The sequence below is a fragment of the Heliangelus exortis genome, chromosome 3 (assembly GCF_036169615.1).
Source record: "Heliangelus exortis chromosome 3, bHelExo1.hap1, whole genome shotgun sequence".
Taxonomy (NCBI): domain Eukaryota; kingdom Metazoa; phylum Chordata; class Aves; order Apodiformes; family Trochilidae; genus Heliangelus; species Heliangelus exortis.
Genome location: NC_092424.1, coordinates 63,952,478 through 63,971,032, shown reverse-complemented (window position 1 = coordinate 63,971,032; position 18,555 = coordinate 63,952,478). Strand labels below are relative to the sequence as shown.

Here is an 18,555-nt window from a genome sequence, read left to right as displayed (position 1 = left end):
GCAAGAATACAAGACAAAAAGTCACAGGACATCTTCATCCAAATTTATTTATTATAAGGTAATAACATATTCCAAATTATTACAAGCTTTTACTAATCCTTCCATTACCATCTAAAGTTTTGACTGACACATCAGACTTTTGCAGTAAATGTCAGTGTTTAGGTGCAGATTTAAAATAAAAAGCTTAGAGAGTAATTAGCAACAGGAAGGAACAGCATTAACACCACAGTAACAAATCAGCATAACATCTGCTGAAGGTTCTACGGTCACTCCTGGTCAGGCTGCTCTAGTTCAAGGTGTAGCAAGCAGCAGAGATATAAATAATGCAGCTTATGTACTTCAGTTACAGGGCAGCAAGCACAAAAGCATTTAAGGTTTCATACCTGCCCAGGAGCTATAAAGTACTTCAATCAAACAGATTAATGTCTTACCTCATGCCTAGATTTAGACTTCCTAGGCTCAAGTCCAGTCCATCTCTAGCAATGGACAAGCAAAATACCCAAATTAAAGAACTTCAAAATTTAGAGCCCCAAATCCACTAGGAAACACTTTAGTTGAAGCCTCAGTTAATGCAAGCCTTTTAACTACCATCATTTTGTGCTCCTTTTGCTTTTTTAACCCCAATACTAAAAAATTTCCACTGAGGGTTTTACATACCTTACACCACTTTGCTCCTTGCAAACTCTGTGATTGTAGCTTAGCCAAGAAAGAAAGTGGCACACAAAACAGCAATAAATTACAGCACAACTATCCCATTTAAACTACTTTTTAAAAAATAATAATACATAAGTGCATACTGTAAACAGGTGCCTTAAAAACATGCTTCTGGGCATCTGACACCAGGATGGTTTTCCCTAGGGAGTCTTGTCCTCTCTGCAAAGGGACACATGGGACCCAAGTGCACCAAGAAGGGCATCAGCTCCTCTGCAGCTCCGGGTGCAAGTGTCCTCATTTGACACCTGTTCTGAAGGTATCACTGAAGGGATGGGAGGAGGTCAGCCTGGTAATGTCAAAATGCTGCAAGATGTCCAGTAACCTCCAACAATTGAGTCTAACGATGCTTCCTCAAGACTGACTTTGGAATCAAGGCAACAGGGATTATGAAAGGCTGCCCCTCCTTTGCTTGCAAGGACTGATCTAATACTGTTTTTTACCCTAATTAACACTTGCACTTTTTTTTCATACAATTATTTAATGCAAATGAGGGAAAAACACTAATTCCAAAAGCTCTTGGTCTTACATCTAATGCTCCCAAAGCACTCAATCTAGGAGAAATCCTATGAAAAGTGTCTCATTATAACAACTGTCACTGAGCTCAGCTAGAAAAAGTCATTTAGTGAAATGACAGAAGACGTGATTGAAGGTAATCATGCAGAATAAAGCAGGGTATACTACATGGATAGCACACACACAGGCACATATTTACAACTGCACTATTATCTGTAACATAGTTTTGTTTCAAAGACATGATGAAGCTTAACATGATCTCCCAAGAGACTGCTCTCACAGCTTAGTCAAAGTCACGGTTTGTAAGAACCAGCGGAGCAACCAGAGTCCACACGTACAGCACGATCCCGATCCAGCTGGACGATATCTTCACCCAGACAGATGGCCACTTGCTGGTCATCGTCTCGTAAGAAGAATCCGGACTGGGAAAAAAAGGAAAAGAAAGAAGGTAAGTTGCAATTCCTGTTCCAGTATGACATACTTTTGTAGTAAGCCACTCTTCAACGATGCTTTCACAACAGATTGTTTTCAGTACAAACCTCCTCACAGAATGGCTGGCGTTGGCAGGGACCTCTGGAGGTCATCTGGACCAACCTCCTGCTCAAGCAGGACCACTGCGGCCAGTTGCCCAGGACTATGCCCAGATGGCTTTTGACAGTCTCCCCAGCCTCCCTGAGAAACGTGTCAATGCTTTTACAATGAAAATGTGTTTCCTGATGTTCAGAGGGAACCTCCTGTGTTCCAGTTCATGCACATTGCCTCTGCTTCTGTCCCTGGGCACTGCTAAAACAAGCTCACTCCATCCTCTTTATACCCTCCCTTCAGGTATTTATACACATTAATAGTAACATTCCCCTGAGCCTTCCCTTCTCCAGGCTGCACAGTCCCAGCTCCCTCAGCCTCTCCTTCTATGACAGATGCTCCAGTCCTTACATAACCTTTGTGGCTCTCTGATGGACTCTCTCCAGTCTGTCCGTGTCTCCCTTGTACTGCAGAACCAAGGACTCCAGCTGTGGAGTCACCAGGGCTGAGTAGATGGGACAGATCACCTCCCTCTCTCTGCTGATATAATATGTCCTACCTGTCCTTTCTCCAGCTCTCCATACCTCACACTGGCCTGGCATTTACCTACTTTTAGTTGTCACAAAATTTAAGGGTGTGCTGTTCACTTGAACATGCCATAGCTCAGCAGCCCAGTGAACCATAAGAAAACACATTAGGCGCTTGGAAACAAGGTTGGCTACTCCAATTTTCAAATACAATTAATTTAGTACAAACCAAACAATACACTTCTCTTGAGATGTCAGAACCCACTCCTCATAGCACACAACTTAAGCCTCCTTGTCCAGCAACAGATATGCCAATAATGACAGAAGAGGCTAACACATTATCAAGTGTAAATACCTGTACCAGTTGGTAAGCGTCATCATGATATAAAGTGATGCCAGGAAAAGCATGAAATGAAAGAAGGAGTAACTGTAAGTAACTCCATCCCTCTCGTTATCTATGGCTCGGTGAACATCATCTCCATCATCAAGGGAGCCATCACTCCTTGGCATTCCATCCTCTATCAGTGTTGATTCATCACTGGTCAGCATCAGTTTGTTAACTTGGCTGTTGTTGGATGTTCGGATGCTGTATTTAACAGGGAAGGACTCAGGAGAGTTAGCCAAATAAATCAAATTTAGTATCTGACACTGACAAGTAATAAGCTAGTAGAATTTTTTTAGAGGAATCTTACCTTGAATAGAGAACACACAGCAAAAACAAAACCAGTCCTACAATTCCTTGTGCATCCCACCACTGAACTACCTGACCTTGGGTCGGAACGATGGTGTTATTGTAACCAATGATGCTCAGCAGACTTGGATTACAGCGCCTATCTGTGGAGGAAATTACATTAGAACTTACATAAAACCAACCACAGAATATTTAATAGTACATTTCCACACTGAGTGCTCAGTAATAGAAAGGAACTTTGTGTCTGTGACAGTCTTGAAGTAAAAAAATCTTTTAATCTAATTTTAGCCTAATGAGTCTCTCTAGAGTTGGCAAATTACAATATGTGGTAAAAACACTGTCTCTGAGCAGATAAAGGATTCTCAACTGATAGAAGATATGCATCAACTGCTTTACTGATCCATTTCATATAACCAGATGCAACAACATCAAAATGCTCTGCATATTAAGCTGTCAAAGTTCTACCACTAGAAAACAAGCTTGACAGTCTATAGATGGGTTACTACAGTCACCTCAAAGTTGGGAAAGAATGCTACAAAGTCAGCTGCATATTATCAACAGCTCCCAACCCACAGCATCCACAGGTAACATAAATGAAACAGCTGAAAAGTAGCAGACAAACTTATTTCCCTGCAATTACAGCAGTAATTCCATATGGCTAGTATGTACAGTGTTACAGATCAGATCATCTGTAATTAATACCAAAAGGGCAGAGACCCAATTAAAACATGAAAAATCAGTATTTGGCAGTTTATTTCAATGAACTGAATTTCTAATGAAAAAGATGCTCAGTTATTTTCAGAAAAAAAAACACTGAAAACATTGATACTTTTTTTTTTTTTTTTAAATTCTCAGTTAGGAAAAACAATCACTAGCTTCTCAGACACCAGATAAGAAATTTGGTAGGGAGATGAACCTTCCATACATCTTGGCAGAATTGTAGTACTCTGCAAAATTTAAGCTTTAGAATATAGCAATCTTGCCAATGGGCAGAAATTCTTCCACATGATAAATGTAAGTGCAAATAAAAAGCACATTATCTTTGGAAGAACTATTTCTTTGGCATTTTTACAGAAAGTTGTGGTTACAGGAGAGAACACAAACTATTAAGTCCTACCTCCAATTTGCAAGCATTGCAGTACCTCATTTTCATGTTGCCTTGCAAACAGGTGAAGACAATTTACTGCTGAACCAGCTACCCAAAAAGGCATATACTGCTACTACACTTACCTGGTTCATTGGTCATAGCTGACCAGGTCAAATACATTGTATAAATAGTGATCACAGAAGACTGCAGCAAACCAGATCTTGGCTGAGACTCCTGTAAGTAGTCATGAAAGAGCAAAGTCAGACAATTAGAAGATCTCAGGCATGGTTACACTAGAGGTTTCTGGAACTCTTAACACAGAAATAGAAAGAAAGCCAGAAGATAATGGGATCAAAATTATACCTGAATCCTTGGCAGAATTGACATTATAGAAGCACCAATACACAGCAGCATATTAACACTGATAAATGTCTTGTTTTCAGAACAACCTTCTGGATGTGTGTAATAAACATAAAACAAGACAATGGCTACCAGAGACAGCAGATAATTGACAGCTGTAGCAGACAGCAGAGCTGTGAAAAGAAAGAAAAACAGAGTTAAATTGGCTAATAAGGCAGAATATTAATGCAGATAATATTGCATGATTACTATTTTTGGATATGGTATACAAGTTCCTCTTAATACTGAGGTGCTAAAAAGAAAGAACACAATAAATGGGAAACCTAAAGCCATACATACTTGATTCTCTAGTATTCTAAGAGCAAACAAGAAGAGCAAGTATGAATCAACACATTCCAGTTCATTAATACATAACACAAACACTTCGACTAAGAGCTTAAAAAATAAATTGTCAAACTACTTCTCCAACAGAAAGAGAAACAAAATCCTATTTCCAAATTACATCTTATTAAAAACATTAAAGAGTGCAATAGCCACTACACAGACTGCGCTCTCTTTAAAACACCCTAAATTATCCCATCTGAAATGCTTTTTTAAAATTAACCTATCATTTATCCAGTGAAATAACTTGAACTCTCCTTCACTACCTCAGCCTTTCACTCAGCATATACCTTTGAAGAATGACAACTAACAGAGAGAAAGAACAAACAATTATTTGAGGCACTTATGCTCAACATGAAACAGTAAAAGGCTAATTCATTTTTAAGAAGCTCTACAGTGTAATGAAGCCTGTGGCCAAAATAAAACCCAAACCCATACATTTGATGCTTCTCTGTCATCATAAACTGATGCCCTGCTCCCAAGAATTAGATCTTGTTACTCAGGCTGCTGCACCTCTCCCCACCCCTCTCCTTACTGAACTTGACTTCAAAAGAACGGTGACAATGGAGCTGAACCACACCACCTGAAAAAATAATACTTACTGACAATGTAGCTCTTCTGCACTCTGGTAAAATGCATTACTTAGTGAAGAATTTAACATAATGTAGAATTAAATTTAAAGCTTCATTTTAATAGTCCTTTACCTGCATACCAGCATCTTGAGTTTCCTTCCTCCATTTTCTCAACCCAAGATTCATTCCAGGAGTGGGCGAAATCAATAAGCAGGACCAGCTGAATAAGAATAAAGCAGAATGCGCCAGCCATCCCTACGTAAAACCACACTAAAAGAGAAATAAAACCAGTTCAGAACCACAGATAATTTACCAACCTGTCTTAATACCTCTAAGCACAGGGCAGTGCTATAGTTACACAGCTACAATAAAAACCTGAGACACATCAGCATGCATTGAAGGTTTAAAACCAGTCATGATTGCACCATGATGCAGTGGGAAACAATATCCCCTTACCAGTTGTAAAGGGTCCCTCTGGTATGAAGAATGCTCCAACACTAATTGCAACTGCTGTTGCAAATTTAAAGAACCAGAATCTAAAGGGAAATTAAAAAAAAAAAAAAACAAAAAACCACAACATAAGAATCAGGCAACTCAAGTCTGATCTAATTCACAAAAACACAAAAGTATGCAAAATGCACAACCTTAGTTGTTTTTTAAATTCACTCATTCTTAATTTACTTCTTTTGAAGTAGGATAAAAGTGTTATTTTATCTATCCAAGATCCTTGTTTTCCAGCAAGTTATTTTTAAACTGTGCTAGACTGACACAGAGTTTGACACATCTCTCAGAGATATCTCACTGATATATTACAAATGAAGCTCAGGTGGAATATAACTAAGGTTTGATGGGTTTTATTTCTTAAGAAGGTTTTAAACTACAGCTGAGATCACTGAACTGCATGCACACCAGAAAAAAAGTTAAAAATAATCAAAATCACAACCCTCTCTGTTCTTAGTATCAAAACCAAAGAAGTAGAAAAGCTGGTTTGTGCCTACAACAACAGGAAACATTATGCTGGAATTCTCCACCAGTTTGATTCATTTCCATAACGCAGGAAATGCACAAAGACTGGATTCTAACCACCTAACTTCAGACTCTTCAGGCCTACATCCAGAGATAATTCATCATAACTACAAAAGCAAAGGATTTATCCTCTAGAGAAAGGGCACAAGCAAGTTTGAAGTCCTCGCTCTAGTACAGCAAAATTGGATAATTTTTCCAGTAAAACAAAGACACCTATGGAGAAACAAAACAGATCAGATGTTTCCTACAAAGCAGACAAGGAACTATCTTCCACCACTCACCAAATTCACCCCAAGAACAAACTGTGTACAAATATACCCTGCACAGGGGACTTCAAATCAAAAAGTTATGCCAACAAAACTATGAAGACTTCTTTTCTGATTACAGTGACAGGCAGATCCAAAAATAAGCACAGTGCCATCTACATGTACCTCAGAACAGTATATAGCACAAAAACGTGTACTGCACCTCTGCAGTGTCAAACACTTCCATGGTTTTCAAGTTTTCTATCCCATCCCATTTTTTCCCCATACTTTGAAAAGTTTCATCTCTCTTCCTGGCTCTTACAATCAGGTGACAGTGACCAGAAGAGTAAATTCCAGTTGTGGGGAGAGGAACTATTTGATATTACAAAAGTGCAGAACATGGAAAAAATGGACTAACTCATTGGAATATAAAAAGCGACAAAACCCAGTTTGAAAGCAGAATTAACCTTTAACATTTACTGTGTAATATATACCTCACTAAAATGATCTTTTTAATCCACATGAGGAATTTATTTTTTTAATCAATGTCATTCTCTATTCTAGAAATAAGAATAGGTTCAAGGTTGCATAAATTTCATCTCTAATTACACACTCTCTGGGGATATCACCTCTACCTATACAAAGTGTGTGGCAGCTGACAGTAGTAGTCAGTAATAATCCTGTGAAAATATTACAACTGGTTTTTTCCTGTTATTTTTCTTAACCTGTGGCAAGTAACTATTCTGACTGCTGTTACAAATGCCAGGAAGGTTATCATTGGCACTGGACTGCCTTATTTGATTTAACTTGCATACAAGTATGAAAAAGTTAGTATGCACAGATGGGAAACCCTACTGTTCTGAGTATTTCAAACTGCTGACAGGAAGATTATGTTGCAAAGTACAACCAAAGACACATTTCATTTCAAAAATCAAAAGCCCTGGTTTTCATAAAGCTACCTGTAATGCATACACTGAAGTGTTGGAAGTACCATTATTAGCTATTTCACCAGTAACAGTTAATGAGTATCCTTCTTCCTTTCATCCTAGTGCTGATACTGGATTGGCTTAAACTCCCATGGGTTGTATAAATAGGACCAAAATTTGTACTGGAGAGCAAAACTCCAGGTAAGAGTATGAAGAAGATACCAAACACTTAAGAAGCGGTTCTATGAAAAAAAAGACTCCATATCATGTAAAAAGTGTCTTCTATTGTAAAAAAACACAAAGTCTTGATATATATTCCAGAATAATTTTATTTTTTCTTGTAATATGTTCTTCTGAACAAAGCAGCGTGGAGGGAAAGGCTGAGCTGAATTACTGCAGCTAATACACCTAAACAGTGCACCCAGTCTTCTTCCTTGTTTTGTTGGGTTTTTTTCCTCAGATCAAAACAAACAAAAGTAGTAAACAAAGCAATATTCTGCTGTCATATTTTCTTTTCCCCTACAGAAATCATTTGAAATTTTCTCATTTTAAGCTAGAAATACTTAGTCTTATTACACTGATTTAAAAAATAAAATGAATTTTTAATTTTTATGGCTTAGCTATTCATAGCTTTTTAAATATAATCGCCTTGAAAAAGCAGTAGTCTAAGCAACCACTATGACCACCAAGACTAAGTACCATAAATGGTTTATGCTTTTTAGTGCCATGCCCTATTACAAAAATTTACATCTATTTCAAGAAGCTACATTACACACAGACTGAGCATGGCTGACCACTTGAGTCAACCTGCAAGCTGAAATTCCACTGTTACCTCCTCTCTGATAATTCTAACTACAATGAAATACAATAAAAAAAAAATTTACTGGGAAGCTCAGAAACTAAATACATAACTCTATGCAGAAAGGAGATGGAAGAAAAGATAGCAGAGGGAGAAGAGATAAATGTCTTTTCCAACCATGGCAACTCCGTGATTATATATCTATATCAACTGATATAGCTGTTACAAGCTTTAAAATAAAACTGTTCAGAAAAGAGCAAGCCATTAGAATGTCAACTTTAAGAGGAATGTAATTCCTAGAAGATAGATGAGGCTTTTGAATCTGTTCACTGAAAAAAAATCTCAGTGGAACGAAGCTTAGTACCATTATTCATCTCTGAATTTTGCAATCTTTGGACAAAAGCAGAACCTCTAATCTTGGGAAACCTCTGGATAGATTATCCATTGTCATAGTTCAGGCTCTGAGAAGTGACAGCCATGGGTATCTCTTCCTCTTACAAAAATTAATCTGCCAAGTCTAAGAACTCTAATAACTTTGAATGCCCTCTACTGCAACAGCACTCCTCCAGATACTCTGAATCATTTTGTTCATGGATCAGTAAATTTGAGTAACATGCCCAAGCACAGGTTTTACTTTCTGTAGCTGTATATCTCACATGCACACACTATCATATCATCCATCTCAGTTCTTATGTCTGCATCTTACCCATTGTGCACTGCTGCTCTTGGGTCATTGCTGCTCTTGACTTTGATCATCAGTAAGGAGAAGAGAAGGAAGAACATGGCCATACCAAAGCACACACGGTACACAGCTTTGTAACCAACTAGTACATCACAATTCACATGGCCATGCACACCAGGAATACTTGTTCCCATTCCTCCGTCACAAAATCCAGGAATCTGTGAAAAATGCAAGATACTTCAGTGATCTGTAAAAGGCCTCCTGTGAGTAAATATGTACTAGCAATTTATTAAGATACAATTCATTAGCATTGTAACATTATGCTATTATTGACATTGCTAGAAAACATGATACTGAACATCTCTATTGTTAGTTACAGACCAACCATAATATAAAATACATTCAAAGAAAAAAATTCTGCAGAGGCAAATTCTAAACAAAAAGAAACAGAATCTTACTAATGGGTGGGGGATGTTAGCAATTTCAGAACTTCTCAAAGAAATGCAGTTTTCATATGTTGATCTTTATCAGGAGATAAATAAGAGATCTGGGCTACAATAAAGTTAGTTTGAGATTTCGTATCATGACATTACTAGGAGGAGGCAGCCTGCTTATACCTCTTTAAAAAAGCAAAAACCTCCTCTCAAAAAACAGCATTAACATCAATTACAACTATCACTAAGTTCCATATGAAAAAGCTGAGAATATGCTTTCTAGTCACTACTAGAACATGAGTTAGATCTTTCTGAAGTCAAATCATACTGTGGAAGGCTACAATTTTCTTTCTTGGTGACTAACATGGCCCTCACTGAACTGTGCTTACAAGGCCACACTGAATTATACATTTACAGATTAATCATTTGGGGTGGAGAAAATCACAAGCATGCCTAACAGAAATTACTATCTCCTAGAAAAAAAAAAAAAAAAAAGACTAACAGAACCGAAGCATATGGAACCAAGTTCAGTGAACCTATAAACTCTCCCAAATTCTAATTTCACATGCAGTATTTTATCTTCATATACGTAATAAACTTTAAAATTCTAAAATTCTATAACTGCTCCCAAATTTCCTTGGTGAAAAATATGCTATCATTAGTGGAAAAAAAAAGTTATGCATTTTCTGGCTTTAAAATTAAATTGTAAATGGTACAGCACAATGAAGCTAGAGGACCTTAAGTCGTAATTTTTTTATTAACAGAAACAAAAATCCATCAACTACCACAAATCCAAGCATTTAAATAATATACTTTAAACATGCATAAATTACATGTTCTTGTTTGACATATTTTTTTCCCCACTCCGAACTATTCATGAAGAGGTGTAGCTTTATTTCTGAATAGTTCTTTTCATCCATGCAGTGACAGTCCTAAGATCTGTCTATTTGATCTACAGTCAAATTAACAGTGACTGTGAAGCACAGCTGGCAGCACAATTACATACTTCCAAATAAAATTCACGCTTTCAAGATGTCATTTACAATTTTCTGTGACAGCTGTTCAACCGATTATGTTAGTAAAGAAGTAACCTGACCTTCTTCAGCTGTTCTTCCATGCCTGGTATTAACATTACACAGGCAACGCTCACGCCAAGAAGTAAAAAGAATGCATAAATCAGGCGAGTTATGGTGGAGTTGTTTCCACTGGGGCAGCATCGGCAGAGTAGGCAGGGGGCACTTCCACACAAGCATGGGATCTGACAGAGAGACACAAAACATATTATTCTAAAAGTTTTGCTTTACTAGATTTCAATATTTAATCAGGCTGTGTAGATCATCAAAAGTTATGATGGAAAATTACATCCTACACACACCTCATCAGACCCTGAAGCACATTACAGAGCCCCTTAATCTTGGCAGCACTTCCCAATGCACTACTGCATAGTGAAATTAGTGCTGTGTCAAAAGTAATCATTTACCCATTCAGAGGAAATAAAGACTGGATTTGGGATCATCTATTCTCTCAAATTTTATTTCATTTCAGCTAAATGAGATGCAAGGATTGCTTTCAGTTAACAGCTACATCCTCCCTTCCACAGCTGCAGAGATTAAACAAATGCAGCGCAGAAAAAAAAAAAAAAAATAGCATAGCTGCCACCTAGGTGTGCCTTCAGTATCTGGCAGAGCTGGGCCACAATCTTCTCTGGGGCCATAAACATTACTGGAGCACAAACAGGTAAAATAGCCGAGAGCTTAGTTGGCAAATTACTGTATATTTATTAGCTGGCAAAATTAACTTATGCAACATTAAAGTTATAAACCTCATGAACAAAGCAAATACACAGCCCACACGTCACCATTGCAACCAATTACCAACAGCAGAAGTAGACAGGAATGCAATACTATAAGGGGTGGGGGGGAACCAGGACAAAAATTACCTGTATTTAATTAGTTCTCAAACAGAAACTTGTGAGGAGGAAAGGAAGCATACAGTGCTATTTCATTGGAGGGAGGAAATGTTTCACCCCTTTGCAATCTTCTACCTTGCTAAATGACAATTCCAGAAGTGAAAGAAGGGTAAAGTTCTACAAATAAATATAAGCCAAAATAGGAAAGGTACAATCAATGTGGCTTAATGTTTTGGTTGGTTTTGGTTTGTTTTTTTTAATTTACGAGTACATTATTTTGCCTAGAAAACACAGGAAAGCCTATTAAGCAGTTAAGAGCTAAGCTGAAAGGCCATATATTTTTCAGCCAAGGCAACTTTACCAAGTGCTGCCCTATCCAGGCTACAACAGACCACACAACCTCTGGCAAAGATACCAGAGGTAAAATAAAACCCAGTTTCTCACACATGGGGACACCTCCACCATGGGACAAGTGCCACAGGTGTTAATCACCAGATCAAAGACATTCATTAAGTCATATATAAGAACACAAATAGTTACACAGCCACATGACCAATGCATGTCAATCACCCAGTACAACTGGCATGTGTCAGAAATAGTTCACAAGTTTAGTCATATGACAAACAAAAATGCCAGCAGTCTGACACTACTGGAAGGCCCCAGGGTTTGCAGGCAAGAGAAGACAGGCTGCCACAGCACTCTCAGCATCCTCCTGAGAAGCCCTCAGGAAAAGGCACAGACTATCTGTTCTCAGAGGTTCAACCAAACCTACACTGTGGACCCACAAACTGGTCTTTTGAATAATTTCCTTGTATTCTTTTCATACCTATGTTCCTTTTGAAGAACAGAGGTGCCAAGGTTTTCCACTCCCCATGCTACAGAATCATTTTTAAATTATTAAGCTTCACTATTACATTTATCTTGCTAAAAAAGTGAAACTAAGTAGATTCCCACTGTAGCTACTTCAGTATGTAAAAGACATCAACTGTGCTTTCTTACCACCTCCTCCTCCTCTTCCACTCAATATCATTACACTACAAAGAATATGAACATATTGCTTCCAACAGAGATTTCATCTCAATGTAAGAAATATTTTACAGTGATATCAGTCACTAGAAAAACCTCCCCAAGGATGCAGCAGAGACCCCATCACTGAAGGTGTTCAAGATGCAAGATCACCTTATCTAGGCTTCCCTCCCCATGAAATTTTGAGCTATCTGATCCTCCAAGGCTGTTCTGTGACTGCAAAACACTGTATCTCTGTTTTGTAAGCAGGAACTATACAGCAAATATTGGCTCAGAATGCATGAGGATTCTATAATACTCTTGTACACCAATTCCTATATGCAAACAAATAACCTTTCTTGTGAGGAATATTCCCTGTTCTCTGCTCGATAAATTACTTTCTTGGAAGGATCCTGTCTGCATTAATATTTTTAAAGATACTGTTGAATAAAAGCTTGACTCTTTAAAAACAGTTTGGCATGAGTCTGCTGCAGAAAACCTGGTGCAAGAACTGTTTGGCATAAAAGTCACTTCTCTGGAGAATCTGCATGTTAAATTATTTGTTCAAAGCTTAAGTAATTCAAGCAACTTCCTCCTGAGTGCATCACAGAGAACCCAGAAAAATGCATGTATCCTAAATGTTTCTAGAGACATGAGAAGCTCACAACAGCTGAAATAAAGACAAACATGCCCCCCTCATGGGGAAACAATATGCCCCAAATGAGGGAATATGTTTTAAATGTCTGAGTTCCAAATCCGATTTTCAAAACATTACGCCCCCAAGCAGCTGATCCTTAAAAGCTGCAAGCTTGCACATCTCTGAACAAGAGACATCTATTGATAATTTATACCTTGTAGAAGTTGACTACTTCTACAAGGAATCACATTACAGTCCAAGTCCCTTTTTGTTTTGGCAAGACAAGACAAAATACATACCATTCTAATAAAATGATATTACACTACTGGCAAAAACACTTTTAACAAGTAACAGACTTAAAAAAGAACAGAAAGGAAAGAACATTCAGCCCATGGAAGCTGTGTTCATCAGCAGAGGAAACAAGGACAGTTTGTGCCCCTTTCTTCCTAAGTTCAGTGCATGCCTCCTACAAAAGATACCACAGTACCAATAGTATGATATTCCTACAAGATCAAACCTTAACTCCCCCAGGTCAAACTGAGCTTAGTCACAGACAGAAGTTACTCTACAATTGGTTTTGAGCTTGTTTCCATAATGAAGCCTGGACAACATGCACTGAATCAATTGCCATCCAATAACTTTTGTACCTGCCAATTCTAATCCCTGGACATTTTTCAGAAAAAAAAGCAGTTTTGTGGTGTTTACTGAGGTAAAATAAAAAAAAGACACACACCTATTCTGGGAGCAGCCAGGTGTGCACACAAGTTAATTCATGCCTGCTAAACTACTCACTTCATTCTCTAGGGCAGTGGAAATTGCAGCAGGAGCACACACATAAGATGTGTGAAAACCCCAAGGAAGAAAACCCCATAAAAATCACTGCAAGCTGAGTGTTACTGCCCCTGATGCACACCGAACAAGTTTTTATTATAAAATGTAATCTTCTTACTGGGATACTGACTAGCCTATTATATACTGAATTAAGTATTCACAAAAGCACTAAGCTCCCCACTGGGACTAGTCTGGTTTTAGCTACATTATCCCTGCTTAAAGAAACTGATTCAATCAAGATCATGCCTTTGATAGAGGATATTATAGTGAGGGAAGCAGCAGCTGAGCTATTTATTTTGGAGAACAATGCAACAGAGGCAAGACCCAGCAGAGGGAAAACCGCACTGCCAATCTAGGTCACCAGGATCAGAAGACTTTTGGTGAGACAACAGCTTTCTTAAGGCCTCCCCGCCATCCAACACACCCCCCATTTCTGACAGGCTCATTTTTGCTCTTAAAAACACTAAACCAAAACATTGCCTGATCAGCCCAGAGTCGGGCAGCGCTACAACAGGCAGGAACGCCACGCAAAAAAATCCAGAAGAAATAGAGGTATGAGGCCAGATGCTGACTTGAGGTATCCAGAGCAGCTCTGTAAGGCACAGCACCACACGTGGCCTTGCAGAGAAGCTGCACAGCCGAAGCAATGCCGGCAGCAGCGTCCTGCCAAACAAAAGAGCAGCGGCTTTCCTGGCCATAGCATTAGCACCAACACCACTACATCCGGTTTTCCTGCTATCTCACCCTCCTAATGTGCTTTCCTTTCAGAGCCATGAAAAGTGTGTATACTGACATATCCTTAGAGATGAGCATATATTTCTTCTATTAAGGACCATCATACAATGCTCGTTAGCTGGGGGTTTATATGTGGAAAGAAAATCAACAAATTTACAGACACCGGGGGAAGAACAAAAAACAGAAGTCCGATTTATTTAGACACTTAAAGGAAGGGATGGAGGTCACTTATCCACAGAGTAAATTTGATTTAGTCAAGACTAGCTGCTCATGTAAAAAATTTAATCAAAGATCATAAGCTGAATTCCTCTGTACAGAACCAAACACTCAAAACCAAGAGCAAGGATACATGCCCTACAAAATCAGTCAGTTATCAGAAAGGCTGCTTATGCACTTGAAAACAGCATGTATTATCTCAAATATTTTAATCTGAAGTTATACTGTTGGTTAGCATTTGACAATATTTAAACATGTTAAGCTTAGCTGTATTCGGCTAGTAATTAAACTCTAACCAGTTTACCCATCAGTGTTTAAAATGTTAATTAAGGAAAAACGAACACTGGAAGTACTTCATTAGCAGGATATTGCCAGTAGTCTAGTCTCTTATTTAGAGCCCGGAAGCTCAGCTCATACAGATTTAGCACATCTATGATAATTTCATAGAATCTGTAGAGAACATGAAGTAGCATGTCTCAAATAACGCTCTACTAGAGGGAATCAAAGTTCATATATACTGATAGCAAAAAAGACAGGAATTTGAATCAATACAAGGTTTTGTAAGACCATTAATCTGAGTATGTAAAACCTTGTTTAAACATACATTATTTCACTTAATCCAAGAATGGTATAGTATTTTTGGTATGGAAAATTAAGGTTTCCACAACCCAACTGACATTTTTTATTCCAATGTCTAAAGAGTCCCAATCTACCCAACTGTATCTATTTGCATTGGGACAAGATTTGGAAAGACATTTCACTTAAGGATAACACAAAAACGCCTTGTCAGAGAACTGTCGTGCAGGATCTCTACCGACTTCTACGTTTTTTTTCATAGTGCTAGCAGTTTTAAAACCATCTCGAACTACTGCTTCCCATTAAGGAAAAGCACCTGACAATGCTCAGCACGGCGATGACACATCACCACTGACTGCTGTGCAGTGAGAAAACGATGCCTCAGTAAGACAAAGATGCTACGAAGGGTGGAGCTTCTCAAGACAAAGCCATAGGAAAAGAGAAATAAATATGAACACTAGGATCGAGGAAACACGCGTGCCCCACTTTTGCGTAGAGAAAGGCTGAATTTCGTTAAGCATTTAATTAGATTTTTATTCCTTTGCAGACCTGGGGAGGGGCGACAGTGCCGCGTCCCCCACAGTAACACAGACTGAGCTGTGACCAGCAGGCCCGCCTGCCTCAATAAGCAAGAAGCGATCCCGGAACACGGCTTTGGCAGCTATTCGGGGAGCTCTGGGAGAAGCCCCAAGAGGAGGGAACCACGTCGGGGACGCGCCTCGGGGCCCACCTGCCCCAGCCCCAGCCTGCCGGAAAAGGAGCCCTGCCCCGGAGGAGGCTGCTCGGGGCGGAGAATGCCCGTGTGGAGCGGGGAGGGGGCCCGCAGCTACCCCGCGGCGGAGACGTCTGGAAGGCAGCGCCACAGCCTCCGCCGCCCCTGCGAGACAAAGGCCCGGGGAGGCGGCGGGCGAGGCCCAGGGCGGGGTGGTGGCGAAAGGGGGGGAATACGCAGAACCCGGCCGCCAGCTTCGGGCCCGCGACGGGCAACGAGGGGCAGGGAACCACCGCGCCTCCCGCCTTACCCAGCTCGCCACGGAGCAGAGACCCAGGACGCTCCCCATGGTTCGCGGCGCCTTCTCCGGCTCCTCAAAGATGGAAGAGCGGCAGCCGCGGGGGCCCGACGGGCTTGTTTACTGCTAATGACGCAGCTTCCGGCTGCGGTGACGCCAGCGGCTACGTCACTGCCGGAGGGAGGGAGAAAAAGGAGGCGGCGGGAGATGAAGCCATGGCGGTTCCCCACCCCCGGTTCCCCACCCCCGGTTCCCCACCCCCGGTTCCCCACCCCCGCCTTACTGCGGGCCCGGGCGCCTTGTCCCTGGGCGTGTGACAAGAGGAGGAGGGGCGGTGCGAGTGCCGGCCCGGCCCGGCCCGGCCCGGCCCGGCCCACCCCACCCCACCCCACCTCGCCCCACCCCACCCCGCCTGCCTCTGCCACAGCCTCAGCGGCGGCCTCCGGCTTCTGATGAGGGGCCCGGCCCGGCGCTGGGTGTCTGAGCTGTTGTCGCGTTTGTGTCACCTCCCATGATGTGTTGGAAAGATATGAAGTGGGGAAGAGTTGAGCTGTGGTTGCCAGGCGTACCGAGAGCACGGGGTGATGGAAAGATGTCACCGGGAGCTGGTGGGATGGAGCTGCGTGTAGTCGAGGTCTTCCTTACCTGAGCAATGCTAACATACAGGCTTCATCCCATAAAAAAATCATATAAAACCATACAAAATCTTAATGGCATCAAATGGCATTAGAGACCATGTTTCTTACAATGAGTGTTGATCCTTCAGGAACTCCTGGCTGGCATAGCGGTGCTATGTAGAAGGTGAACATAGTCTGAAAAATAAACAGTCCCAAAAGAAAAAGTAGTCCTCAAAAATCTTTACAAAATAATGGGGCAATCAAGGATCAGCAAATCTCCATTTTAATGATACATAATAACACAAAGGATACTGCCTCAGCTGAAAAGGAACCACTTAATTTGCTAAATGTATTTTAATATTCAAAAGAAGGCACATAGAATTTTTAAGTAAAGTACTTAGCAGTGTGAGGCAGAACGTTTCATGTTGAATAAACAATCTGTAATTTGTAATTTTACAAATTAAGGAACATTTTTGACTCTAACAAGTTTATCTTCTTACTAACATATACAGTAATTATGGTACTATACACTGAGCTACTGCTCAGGTTGGGCTGATCTGTGAGCTTTACTAAATCTGTCATTTATAATTTACTTTAGAGGCAACCCTATTTTAAAAATTAAAATCAAATAGGGAGGAGGAACAACCTTGGGAAGAACTTTTGCAGCCTGAAGGTTTACGGCTGCGGTTGCTGTCCAGTAATAAAAAAAAGGGAATGGGAATAATTAACAAAGAAATTGTAGCTCTTAGTTTGAAAGGTAAGCACACAATTACTAGACAGTGCTGAAATGAAATAAAATGCTGCATACTTGTCCCTACCGAAAGGTTAAGAATATTTTTGAAAATATGGGTAAAAAGTAAAAATGTGGAGGTACTTGAGGGTGGGAGATGGGTGCTGGGGTGCATCTGCTCCGTGTGGCCTGTTACTGGTCAGCACCTTTTAGTCCTGCAGTGAGGCAGCTGTGGGGGGTGGGTGAGCTCTGAGGTCTGAACCTGAGCCATCTCCCCTGCAAGGCTCAAAGCAGCCCACTGGGACCTTCCCCTGTGTTGGGCAGGGTGGTGGAAGTGGATTTGGAGCTGCAGCAAGGAGGAGAAAAGACACAAGGAGAGGAAGGGAGCGAGTGCTGCTATCCTGCTTTTTATTACTGGAGAGTCAGGCTGGGGTTGGTGTTGAATTAGAATTTGGTACCTGTGTCTACTCAGGATAACTGGAGGGCACAGGGGGGGGAAAAATGTTGGGCTCCCAGTTTGGCCAGGAGATCCACAACAGTAATTCTTAATGATGGCTTTTTCTTGTTGATCACTAATTTGAGTCAGTGAAGTGTGCTGTGTTCATTTACATAGCACCACCACAAAAGCCAGGAGGTCTTGCAGGCTCAGCCTTAGCTCAGAGCTCAGTCTGTGGCTGGCTTTGTGTGGCGAATTCATAATCTCTTTAAAGGAGAGTTCATTCCTCCCTTATTCTTTTCCAAAGATGGGTTTTCATTAGTTACTGATTTTTGCTGCTTCAGTATTCCTGCCATCTTCATAATGTTCCTTAC

At 40.4% G+C, this 18,555-nt stretch overlaps 1 protein-coding gene across 1 annotated transcript; it reads right to left on the bottom strand.

Annotated features, from left to right (window-relative positions):
• Positions 1-33: 33 nt before the first annotated feature.
• On the bottom strand, positions 34-16,730 carry SERINC1 (serine incorporator 1). Its single transcript, XM_071741045.1, has 10 exons — positions 16,411-16,730; positions 10,576-10,737; positions 9,070-9,263; positions 5,824-5,903; positions 5,500-5,637; positions 4,418-4,587; positions 4,198-4,288; positions 2,969-3,110; positions 2,632-2,862; positions 34-1,649 (listed from the first exon to the last, which is right to left on the bottom strand). Exons 1-10 carry the CDS (start codon positions 16,447-16,449, stop codon positions 1,511-1,513), a joined length of 1,386 nt encoding a protein of 461 aa, XP_071597146.1. The 5' UTR covers positions 16,450-16,730; the 3' UTR covers positions 34-1,510.
• Positions 16,731-18,555: the final 1,825 nt, after the last annotated feature.

Coding starts and splice junctions, on each gene's coding strand:
- SERINC1 (XM_071741045.1), bottom strand. CDS start 16,449: ATGGGGAGCGTCCTGGGTCTCTGCTCCGTGGCGAGCTGG. Junction 5,904..9,069: donor AGAGCAGCAGTGCACAATGG/GTAAGATGCAGA, acceptor ATTTCCCTTTAG/ATTCTGGTTCTTTAAATTTG. Junction 3,111..4,197: donor AGCTATGACCAATGAACCAG/GTAAGTGTAGTA, acceptor TTTCCTCCACAG/ATAGGCGCTGTAATCCAAGT.